This window comes from Rutilus rutilus (genome assembly GCF_951802725.1).
Source record: "Rutilus rutilus genome assembly, chromosome: 6".
Lineage (NCBI taxonomy): Eukaryota > Metazoa > Chordata > Actinopteri > Cypriniformes > Leuciscidae > Rutilus > Rutilus rutilus.
In genome coordinates this window covers 35,923,994-35,936,646 of record NC_140214.1, presented here as the reverse complement: position 1 = coordinate 35,936,646, position 12,653 = coordinate 35,923,994, and the positions used below count along the sequence as shown (strand labels likewise).

At 36.7% G+C, this 12,653-nt stretch overlaps 2 protein-coding genes across 4 annotated transcripts in view; one reads left to right on the top strand and one right to left on the bottom strand.

Annotated features, from left to right (window-relative positions):
• Positions 1-12,653, bottom strand: part of LOC311291987 (uncharacterized protein) — a 71,786-nt gene that overhangs the window by 2,481 nt on the left and 56,652 nt on the right. For all 3 annotated transcript variants that reach the window (XR_014627646.1, XM_084411402.1, XM_084411403.1), the window contains one exon: positions 2,191-2,551. Coding sequence is in view for 2 of the 3 variants with exons in the window: in XM_084411402.1 (XP_084267528.1) it covers positions 2,191-2,298 (108 nt within the window). In the remaining variant the exon portion in view is untranslated. The remainder of the gene's footprint in view (positions 1-2,190; positions 2,552-12,653) is intronic.
• Positions 1-12,653, top strand: part of LOC311291985 (uncharacterized protein) — an 87,320-nt gene that overhangs the window by 44,519 nt on the left and 30,148 nt on the right. The gene's annotated exons all lie outside the window — the stretch shown is intronic.

The following is a 12,653-nucleotide window of genomic DNA, read 5'->3' as shown; positions in this document are numbered from 1 at the left end:
TGCCACAAATGTTGCTGGAGTTTAACTTGTGTTGAATTCACAAAATACCTTTAGATGTTATTTTTACTCCACATGCAACAACATCCTGTATCAACAGATGTAAAAGTGAATAAATGCATAAAACTTGTCATCTTAAATAAATGTAATTACATGTATAAAATCATTAAATGTAATTATTAACCTGATTTACAACTTTTCACAAGCAAGAATGTCCTAGATTTTGGGAAAGTGGATTTGTGATTTATGATAATGATAACATTGACTTGTTTTACAGTAACATAATGTGAGCTGTGTTTTTACCTTTGTTAATTATTACTTGCTCATGGGTTTTGTCAGAGTTCATCCAATTTTACATTTACACATTTTGCTGATGCTTTAATCCAAAGCAATTTATATGCACATTGTTTCACAGCTTTACAGAACACAGAGATGAAAATATAAATAAAAGATAATAGTCTGTTAACAAAAGCTTTTTAAAACAAAAGCAGCCAAAGGGAAAAGTTACTAGGAAATTCCTTAAAATTGTTACAAAATGAATCATTTAGCAATTTTCCATCTTGAGTTGTTTTTGTCAGTGTTAGCCATGTAAATAAATGTGTATCATCTGTGTGAAAGTGCACTGGTGCAGTACGTTTTTGAAAGTTCTAAAAACTTGTAAAAGTTTTCTGTTCTGATAAATTGTCACATCTTGTTTTGGTTCATGTCTCAATTGCTCAACTGCTGTGTCCCAATTCAGGGGCTGCATCCTTTAAACGCCGCGTCAAAAGACGCACCGAGTTGCGTTTAAAGGAGAAAGAATAGCCAATTGCGTCATCAAGAAGTGACGAAGGCTGTCCTTTTCCCATGAATGCAGGATACATCAGAAGGATCCTTCGCATCCTTAACTACCCCAGAATTCACTGTTCGCCAGAGATGAAATTGCCAGATTACACTTTTAAATGCAAGTATTGGGTTTCAATTTAATCGAGTAAAAAAAGTCAGGCATTGACGTTGATCGTGGGAAATATTCCCTTCGAAAACAAAACTCAGCCACTGCGTCTTCAGCAGTTCGGATTTAGGAACATCAAAATGACTGCTGTGTTCGTTATTACACCCAAGAACAGAACACCACAATCGCTTAGACGCCATTCTGCTCCAGCGTATCAACAATGGCGGACTATGATGACAGCTCGCTCTGGTTCTGTGTTGAAACGCTGCTGTCAATTAACAATCGTGGGAGGGGCGTCCGACCGTGTGACGTCACATGGTGAAACGGCTCAATTTGAGACAGGGGAAAACATATAAGGAGATAAAAAAAAAAACACTGGATGGATTTTTATCATTATATGATGGTTGTGTACAGGCACTGCCAACACACATTTCAGTACAATCAACTTGTAAAAGTGCATGTACCATTATATGACCCCTTTAAGCAATATTACAGGATTTAGGTGAGACAAACCAAAAAGATTATGCAAAAGGAGTTACATACTCTGTTTCTCATTCAAAACCAACCATATCACTTCCAGTGATTAATGATAGATATAAATATAAGTGCTGTTAACATGAACGCATGCATCTAATTTCTTTCAGTTTAACGTATTCAGTTTAACGTATATAAAAATATTTAATGCAATTAATGCAGCATCTGTTTTTTCTATCATCCTTGAGCTGATGCTCTCAGTATTTTGGCACTCAAACTGTGAGTTTTTCTTCCACTGCAACTTTGGCTGTGTGTTGTCTCATTTTCACAAGTCAACAAAAGATGTGATGGGCTACTCATCACAACATGCAGGTAAAAAGGCACACAATTTTTTAACCAGCCGTTTGTTGTAGTCCTTAAAAAGTGATTTCTTTAAAAGAAAATATCTCCCTTTGCTTTTAGCTTTGAGCGTCGTAACTTTGCAGATGTTGTTTATGCTCAAACAGCAACATTACATCACTAACATTACACGGTTAAAAAAAAAGTCGAATCAATCAATCAGCCCTTTTATGTTTTTAATATAATAAAAACGTTCATGGTTTTAGTAGCAGCTAAATCGCAGAAAATTTTTTTTATTAGTTTTTTCTAATCGATTGACAGCACTAACATACACACATATATGCGCGAGTTTGAGATGGCATTAGGATGGGTAAATTGAATCACTTTTAAGTGAACAATTGCATTCTTAATATCAAAAGCGTTTAGTGTTTGAAAATGCCACAGAATACCTGTCTTTCCGTTAATAATGTTGGCCATCTGGATTGAACATCACTCACTAGTGGCTCCTTATCAATGATCTCTTTTCTCCTTAGAGCATGTGCTTGCCATGGCAGCATCAATGAATTTATTAGGGTTCTTCTTTTTAACTTCTTTCAGCAGAGCTCTCCTTTCTTCTTTGAGGGAGCTGGTGGTTTTTACCATCTGGCATGTCAGGCAAAAAATTTGTTTCAGACCGCTTCGGCTTCTTAAGGCGTCTTTTACCTCTGCCATCTGTGGAGACTGACAGTACTGGACATCCTGGCATCTGGCAGCTCATCAATCACCACCTTCCTCATGTCATCTGGTGACAACACAACCCTGAGCAACATCCTAAATTTGTAAAACAGAGAAGGGAAAGAACCGAATGTCCCATTAGTAGGGATTATCAAAATACAAGCAGCAATATGCAGCTGGTCATACAAGGCTCGAAACTGCATATGCTCCAGAAATTTAATCTGTGCAACCCTTAAAATATATTTGGGAGAGTGCAAATAATTGTTGAGCTGCGACCTGTTTACATTTCTCGTTCACTAATTACTGCAAAGTGTGTGCCTGATGTGAGCTGATACAGTGACCGATACAGTTTTATCACTATTAAACTTCATCTTTACGTCCTTAACTTTAAAGCAGACTTTAGGTTGTTTAATATTAGCCATCAATCACTTCCTTTCACTGCGCTCCGTTGTCACGTGACAGGAAGCTAACTATATGGATAATAACAATATATTACGTACTGACAGTAACAAGGTTGAGGCTCGCCCAAAAAACTGCCTCATTCCTAAACAACTGGCTCATTCCTGAACGAATCAGCCGTTTGAACAAATCGTTTGAATAAATGACTCACTCATTAAGACGGTCACCTGCCGCCACCTACTGGCAGTTTAGTTTCATGTTTAAAAGTATCATTCTTTCCAACATTTCTTATTTGTATATTCAAAATATATCTAAAACAATCTCATAACATTATTTAATGTAGTTGTAACCTCTCAGTGTAAATTATTTAATTTGATTGGTAACAGCCCTATAATGTCTTATTATTCTAATTGAATTTATTGAACAAATTTAAAGCTGCAGTCCGTAGTTTTTCCTCTTTCTCACCATCTCTGTTCGAAATCTGCAATTGCAGTTATTATTGCAGGATTATCAACTTTACGTGCGTTGTGCCTCGGCATGGCACAGCGTGGATGAATCCAATGTTTTGAGGAGAATGTGCGGCTGTCAATCACCGCGCTGGTGGTGTGGATACTGTCATTCGCAATTGCAGATTCTATTTTTTGGAAGTATGACCAACATAAGAATTTTCACTGGAAAATATCGTCTGAACAAGTAAGTAACATACACTTTTGTTCTGACCAACTAAGGGGAAAAAAGCATTGCATTAAATTGCGCCGATTAAATCTAACGATCGCTTATCATATCACGTCAAACCGTGCAAATTATACTTTGTTCTCAAATTGTTAATGTTAACAACATCAGCATTGCGTGACTACATTTAATGCCCTTCCGATATTTATCCTTGTTTTCGCATGGGCCGGTTGCAGTCTCTTTTTTTCTCCGAAGTCCGAAGTCTTTTGCGTTTTACAACGGGTGAATCTCCAGTTTTCACTAGTGATTGTCGTTTGAACCTTTCTGGATCCGCCATCAAATTGATATAAATATCAATTGGCTGTAAATCTCCACCTCCAACATCCTCACGCAATATAGCCTACTAGCCAAGACTCCTCCTTTATGTATACAGATGTGACGTAATGATGCAAAGACATGCTCGAATTTCCCGTGGAAATCCACCAGTACCACTGGAATTAAAAACATTATTACAAGCTTACCATTTTGAATCGAGCTAAGGCAAGCAGATAGTTTTCAACACTAGCTGGTTATGTACTTGCTCAGAAATTTATTTTGGATAATTTTTAACCCAAAAAAGCTATGGACTGCAAAGATAATAGAACACTGATGAGAATATTGCTTCAGAATCAATTATATTTACAACACAAAATTTTGGTGTTTTATACATATAAAACATTGTAGTTGTGGTGCACAGCTGAAAATGTTCAACAATGAACAATGCCTTACTAGCATATTCAAAAAAAGCAACATTATACTATTTCCAAAGTTTATAAAAAATTAAATGACTGAGTGTACCTCTAATGAAGTAAAAAATATTTTTGGTGTAAGAAAAAGCCATCTTTGGATGGTGTAGGAATACAGTGGGTAATAGTTTACTTCCTCAGGTTGTACCAGAAGGAGATCAGCAGACAGTTGTCTAAACAGTTCAAAAGATCTGAGATGTTCCAAGTACACAGCTGAAAAAGATTCAACAACGAACAATGCCTTGTTAGCCACTATGAGCAGTTTGACAATTTTTCCTAAAATCAGGAATCCCACTTGTGCTGCCAACAGAGACAAACATTACCTCTGAATATGTTGTTCCATGCAGAGAAAGTGTTGTTGCCAGGGAAACAGATGCAATATCTTCATATTTCCTTTTAATTACCTGCTTTAGGCCATGGTCCAATATATCAGGAGAAACAACAGAAACACTCTGTACTTCAAGTTCTGGCTTGAAAAGGCTGGGCATATCAAGATAGTAGCCAAACATAAGTTGGTGCTTTGCGGCTAAAGTGAGTAAAATGTTTTTTTTAAATGGCTGACATCACAGACAACTTTTTAAACTTTTTTAAAAACTGTGTTTTCCCTCGAAGCGGATTGTCCAGAAGTTCAATAAAGGTCCGAAACAATGGATAAGTTTAGGATAATGTTCCACAAAATGGTGTTTAAGTTTCAACTTGAAGTTAGGAAAAACCTCCATTTCCTCCAATTGTCCGTTTAACGTTATTGGTATTTTCTGAGGTCGATTAGTCTTATCAGAAAACTTATGAGGAAAGTTTTGGATGACACTATTCAAATTATGAAGAGTCAAAAAAAGCCTCTTTCAATCAAATCAGACACAAACAGAGCTCTGCTGGAACAATTCCTTCAAAAAGATCATGTAGAACATCAGGTGGAAACCCTGTTGATAAATTAAATGTTCTAGTCTATTCAAAATACAGCTGGCCTTTACACCCTCAACACTTTTTAGTGTTTCATCTCTACTAAGACAAAAAACATGGCCATCATGGGAAAGTTTAGTTCTGAGTGTGAATGATCCACTCCTAACTGGTACAGTTTGAAAGTCCTTTCGACTTGCAAGACAAAACCTACATTTGTCAACAGAGAGGGATTCTTGGAAACCTGCTAGTGAATGGGCTGTTTGATTATCTGCAGATACAAAAGTAACTGTTCCCTGAACATGTGCCCCTAGTCTTTTGATGTACAAACCTTGATTTTCAAGATGTTCAAGGTCTCTAAGAAGTGGTTCTAGAACAGCAGCATTTCCATAGGTTTTCAAGTCATTGCTGTAACATAACAGTGCAAGATTAATAGATGATAAAGATGATCTATACCTAAGTGGTAGATTAGCCAGAACCCAATAGATAGCACAAATCTTGTGCTTTTTCCTTGAAGTGCCTAAAGGTTTACAAACTTTAAAGTCATCAATATACAACCCTATCGCAATACGTAACACCTCTGCTGAGAAAAACAGATTTTCCCTGAAATACTGTCAATGAAGAAAACATTCATACACCCCAGCGTTTAACCCAGAAACCTTCTCAGGTAAAACTTTGTCAAAGACATAATCTCTATTTAACAACTCCTTTTTTTCTACCCTTATCTGAATCTAAAATGTACTCAATATGTTCAATAACCTTAAATTTCTGTTATCAGTCTTTGATGTTTCTAGATTCATATTGTGTTGCAGCAGAATTTGTTCTATTAATTTCTTGATTAGTTCTCCTGTGAGGACACTGACCTCATAAAACCCATCAATTATTTCTTGAGTGGCTGACTTTGAAACATGCAATAGTGTTTGCATTCGCAAAAAAAGGGATGCCGGTTTTCGCTGCAGATACACCTCATCATTGGCATCAGCATGTTCTTCAACATCAGAAATGGAATCCAATTCAACCACATATGCACTACCTTGAATTCAACCACATATGCACTACCTTGAATTCAACCACATATGCACTACCTCACAAAACAACTCTGGTCGAAAGTCCTTTATGCTACCTGAACTGTGAAAACGACTATGATGTGCTGTAAATGTGGAGTACACATTAGAACGGAATGAATACTGCCGATAAGGGCGTTTCACAGCTTCCTTATATTGCGAAGGTGGCAGGGTTCTGAAAAAACACATAAGTCACTGAGTGTCTGAACAGTCAGTGGTTCTGATGAATTTTGTGATGGCCCATGCTGCCTCAAATGACTTTTCAGGTCAATTTGTCTTTTGAACGTACAAACACAATCATTATTATACAAACAGGGTAAGGGACAAAACCTGCTGTAGTGTCTGTGCTTTAGTGTATAATGCCTTTATATTGTGCATTATTTCGATGAACTATACGAGCAAATCTTGCATGTCCATTTCATTGAAACTGTCACAATCCAGGGACGGGGGGGGGGGGGGGGGGGGGGTCATTTCCTGAAAATGTACAAACATCAATTAATATTCATGTATATTATGAGCCATTTGCACATAATTTGTCATATCTACTTCCTAATCAAGGCATAGCAGTTCAGGCAATCACACACTCAGGGGGCCCTATCTTGCACCCAGCGCAATTGACTTTGTACACTGACGCATGTATCATTCCTACAGATGGTGGACAACCAGAATGAGACTTTTACCGCCGCCGTTCCCGCGGCGGCAAAATTGGGATGTGTATTTGCTGCCTTTTACCGCTGAGTGGCGCTGTAATCACAGATTTTGAAAAGTGTCAGTTTATTCTCTTTATGACTTAATCTGCCGCGGCAGTAATCTGAGTTGAGGTCACAGATAAATTCAAGATAAATATTGTAGTTAAACGAATTAAAATTAATTAAATTTAAACAAAGCAGACACACATTATCATTGTGTGCCCAGTTTTAGAAAGGCTATAGTATGTCAATAGGTTATGCTACTTGTCAATACTTCGTGTTATTTTAATTTGTAGATTTATTAACTGAAACATAACAGTGAAATAAATTAAAATAATTTACCGTAAAATTAAAACATTTTCAGGACTTGCAGTTACTAACCGATGTTAGTCGGTTTAAGCATTCTTTGTTATATTCAGAATTAAATAGGCTTATATGTTGTTATGATTATCAATTGAATTCTTTAATAAATAATCAACCACAATGCCTATTACTGCCGCAGCAAAAATAAACCAGTCGAATTTCAAAGTCGTTCGCGAAATGACTAGGCTATACCGGGTGGCGCAAGTGACAGGGCAAAACAGCAGCAACTGCGGCATTTTAAAAGGTAAGTTTCCTATCTGTTTATTTAAAAAATAATAATAATAAATTTAAAAAAACGTGGCGCAAGATCTTGTAAAAAAAAAACAAAAAAAAAAAATTTTCATTATTTGAACAAAAATGAGACTGATTGAATATGTAAAAATATAAACAAACAAAGCAGAGAATAAAACAAACTTTTAGGGAAAAAATATAGGCCTATTATGCTACTACAGAATTGGTTAACATTAACGAAAGCAGAACATGTAAAAATCCATTTCAAACAAAATAAAACAAAACAAATTCGTGACCGAGTGGTAGGCTATAACTATTCAACTATTCTATTCAGACGATAGCTCTGTGGTCAATGCATTAACAATAGCCTCTCGGAGCTTCAAACGATCTGAGATCGAATCTCAGTGTAGCCGACAGTGTTTATGTTTTTCCGTTCTTGATGCTTAAATATGCATCTGTTTATTAAAGTCAATCATCTTGTTTAATTATCAATTGTACATTACAACATAAATTTGCTACATTCCAATTGAGCCGCTTTTTTGTGTGTGTGTGAATCATTCAGGAGATTGAGATGACTGACAGTGATACCCGGCCATAGCAACGGAAGACATTTTTCAAAACAGATCGAACAAATCAGAAAAATACTTTCAATACAGTATTGCTTTCAATTAAAAAATAAACAATGAAAATGTAAAAGAAAAAGAAAATTAATTAAGTTTGAAAACCCATCGCACATTTCAAGGTACGAATAAAGTGTCAGTTTATTTATTTAAACAGGGTTGCATCGATAGAGTTTATTCCCTTTGTGATGCAAAATAAGAAACACAGAATCTTATTCTTGCAACATTTTAAATTTCTATTGTCAAAGAAATTGCAGCTAAATTAAAAAATTAAAACGGTACAAAACGAAAAAAGTTCAAAGCAACATAAATTAAGAACAGGCGTTTTTCTTTGCCTCTCTCGCGCTGGATATTTTTTTAGTAAGTTTGGTCTCCCTCACTGCGCGCGGCGGGTCTTTCTCGAAATTAAGCATTTCAGCGTAAAAAAACACCATACAGCTGATAATACTGTATGTCGCTGTGTCATCCACACAAATCACGAAAGAAAAAACTGTAACAAATAGCTTTTGTTCCTTCAAAGATAAAGCATGCCTTGCTGAATTCACCTTACAATAAAACGAGGTGGGTCGCGAATTAAAGAGCTCTGTATCTGCTAAATTGAAATTGTGTGTGGAAAACCTTTAAATACAATCAATAAAACTACAATATTTATAATTTAATAAGATATAGGGCCTACATATGGACTTTTGGAGATTTTGAGATTAATCCTTAGAAGAATTTTGCCTTTGCCTGCTCATCAGGCTGGCTCCGACACTCTCCATATGAAAGACGGAACATTAACACCTCTGTCCTGCACCCCCACGATAAAGCAACTATTGCCTTCTCCAAACCCCCCACAGGCTAGCGGAGTTTGCAAAACAAAACAAAGAGTTTGCCACTCGTCGTGGTGTGCCAAAACACTTAATTATAAACTTAAATATTTCATTCAAAACAATCTCAAAACGCTTTGTGACATTTTGAAAAGCCGTGGATGCATTACTGCCACTGGAACCAACGGCACTTGGTGTTTTAAGCCCCCAACGGCGCCTTCCAGGCAGCGAGGGGATGAGTAGGTTTAAGGTTGAGGGTAGGGTTAGTTGCCTCTAAGGAGCCATTGGGGGCTTAAAACACCATCGAGCCCCATGAACGCAACAGAATACTGGTTCTGATTTTATTGTTTGTCGTTTAAACGTCATATATATATATACAAATTTTAACAGAACTGCTTTTGAAATTACGATTGGAATTATTATAGGCTACAGAAGTAAAGTCATTGTATAATATTTGTTCCTTAGTGTAAAATGGAAATGCATGGTGATTTTTATTTTGTAAATAGGCTATAAGCAAAAAACTATGTTTTAGAACTAGACAAATCTCTCTGCATCAACAATAGACTATAAAATGCATTAATAGGCTAATATACAAATATCAGTAGTCCAAGTTAGTTCGGGATTCGAACCCGTGTCATCTAAATGATCGTAACGTAAGTTCAACCACTCGGCCACGATTCACTCGTTGCGACATGGCCTAACGTTCCAGTGTGTGTGTGTTCGCTCACACGAGCGAGAAGCGCTCTTCATTCAAATGAACGCGCAGCCGCGTTTGTCGAACACTAATTCAACATGCCAGAACAAAACCTGGCTTTAGAACAATGCATAGCGCCACTCGTCGTGGTGTGCCAAAAAAATTTACAATAATTTAGTTTCATTTATTTCAGTGTTAATGTTTGAGTTAAAAAAAATTCTCTACAAATTATATTAACACAAAGTCGGCTATAAGAATCCTTTATAGGCTACGTAAAAAAGCAAAGGGCTTACAGTCTTAACATTTAGGCTACTTTGCTTAAATTCGATACATTTATTTTCAGTAGGGCCTAATAAATTTGTAGGGATGTAATTTCAGTATGCTTTACCAACGCTATGTATTCAATTAAAGTTCCAAGAGGTCTAGTCTCTATATTTCCTTCCCAGCTGACACTAATATGCAAGTGCACAGCAAAAATCACAACTTGTGCTTGCTGCGAACGCAAGTTATTTAAGGTGTCTCAACTGTACACAGTCTACAATGTGAATTCGTTACAAGGTTTCATTTAATTAAATTAATGTGCAGCAATTTGTACAAATAGAGTCTATAGGCCTACTATACTGTTGTAGCCATTAAATAATCTCATTTAGTATCATATTTGTTAAAATATTTAATATTTAATAAGTAAGAGAAGCAAATATAACAGACACTAATCATGGAGGCGCCCGCGCGGTCACTTGCATTGCACGTCAGCTGGAGCGCATCTCATCCTCCTAACTTAACGAAACTCAGCGTATGCCTCACACAGACATGATAAATACATAAAATACACAGAGCTTGAAATGTCTTCAAACGAAATAATTCAAAACGAAAAGAAAAAGGCTACTCTCTGATTATGTCTTTATGTGCATTTCTCTCTAGGTGCGTTCACTACAAATATGGCGATCGTCAACTTCATCTTTGCAGTCGACACTGTCAGAAAACACTTGTTTATTGATAAAAATCAATGCACGCATCACCGGATTTACAAATACACATCTTGCTTGTTGCACGCACACATATTATGTCGAAAAAACGAAATATTATGTTGAAATAACATTATTATTAATAATACATCTTTTAGAATATTTGATTAAATGCTGATTGTTGCGCTTGTTCAATTTAATAAAATTAAAACTTTAATTGTGATAATTAAAATAATTGAAAATTAAATATTTAGTGGCCAAGTTTTGCTAATTTATTATATAGGCTATTATATGCCTATTGCCTATATTAAGTAGGTCATATTAAGACAAGGCATATATTAAGTTATTTTAGCTGTTATGAGAAAAATAAATCTAACGAAATCTAAAATCTAAATCTAATAAATCTAAAACAAAATTCTAACGCCAATTCAACATGCCAGAATAAAACCGGATTTTTGAACAATGCGTAACGCCACTCGGCCTGGTGTGCCAAAACACTACATTTTAAACTTCAATGTTTAATTCAAAACAATCTCAAAACGCGTTGTGACATTTTTTTAAAGCAGTAGCCTAGCCTATATACATTAAGGGCATTGAAACCAGGATCTTAACTAAAACGCGTTCCGCGTAATCTCTCAAAAATTATGCCACACTACTCCATGTATTATTATTATTTTTAAGGACTGCTTTTGAAATCACTATAAATTACAATGCAATTGTATTGCTCACCAGAGCTCTTCATTTATCTAATTCCTCAATAGAATAGTAAAAATATTCAGCGTCATTGCTCCTAATATCGTCTCTATTTTTAACTTTTGATTCTATTTTTTCAGTTCTAAAATTGATTCTATCTTCGGTTCTATTCTGTTGTAGCCTTATAGGCCTATTTATATATATGAAAAATATGCCTATTAGGCTTAAGGTTTTATATTTAACCCACTTACATTTTAAAATACGGCAATTGCTGCTGTTTTGCACAATGTCCCTTTGCGCCACCTGGCGGTCATTTTGGGAACGACTTTGAAATGCGGCTGGTTTATTTTCGCCGCGGTGATTTCGCCGCGGCAGCTGGCGCGGCGGTATTAGGCATTCTGGTTGTCCACCATCTGTATTTTGCACCCGCGCAAAGCGGACTTTTCCCTCCACAGAAGCACGTCGGTTAACTAGCAAATACACTTGCGCTCCCCGGGGCGGTTCAGCGCAAAGAGGAGGCGTGTTCCGGCGCAAACGTTTCCTCATGCTATTTTACAGGTTTAGAAAACAATTGCGCCACTGACCGAAAAAAAAAACTGTTTAAAGTCAGTGGCGCGTTGCGCATGTTATTCATATGCTATTTTAAGGGCGCATGCTTGGCCTTAATCAATGGAGCGTGTGCACAACGTGCATACACTTTGATTCTCTCATCTACACAGAAGCAGCAGTTTCCATTTTTGCAAATCATACATTATTACGATAGATAGATAGATAGATAGACATTTTATTATAAAAGCATACATCTAGCTTACACATTTACCCAAATTATCATACGCCTGTTTAACCGAAGTTCATTTGGGTGTGTTTCTCCATCCCCAATGTCCCTGATGAGAACGTCGGTCTCCTCGGCCTTGAACCGCTCCTGTCGTGCACCTGGCAAATCCGCCGTTATAATAGGAATCCGCTTTAGAACAAGTGCGTCTGCTCTTAAAGGGAATGTGAGATGTTGCTCTGATTGGTTTATTTCACGTTACGCCCAAACCACACCTATGAATAATGAAGCTACTTCAGACCAACCCCTTTTAGATTTGCGCCAGGCGCAAGAGTAATTTATCCCGCCGGGAAAATAGCAACAGCGCCAAGACCCGCCCACAAAGTTACTTGCGCTTTGTGCTTTGACACTTGCGTTTCAGATCGTTAAAATAGGGCCCAGGATGTTTGATAGTGCACATATGGAACATTCCAAAGAATAGCAGCGGTAGCATAAGCCATCAGGCAAGTGTTATTTAAATAAACTCCTGATGTAGTTACAAACTT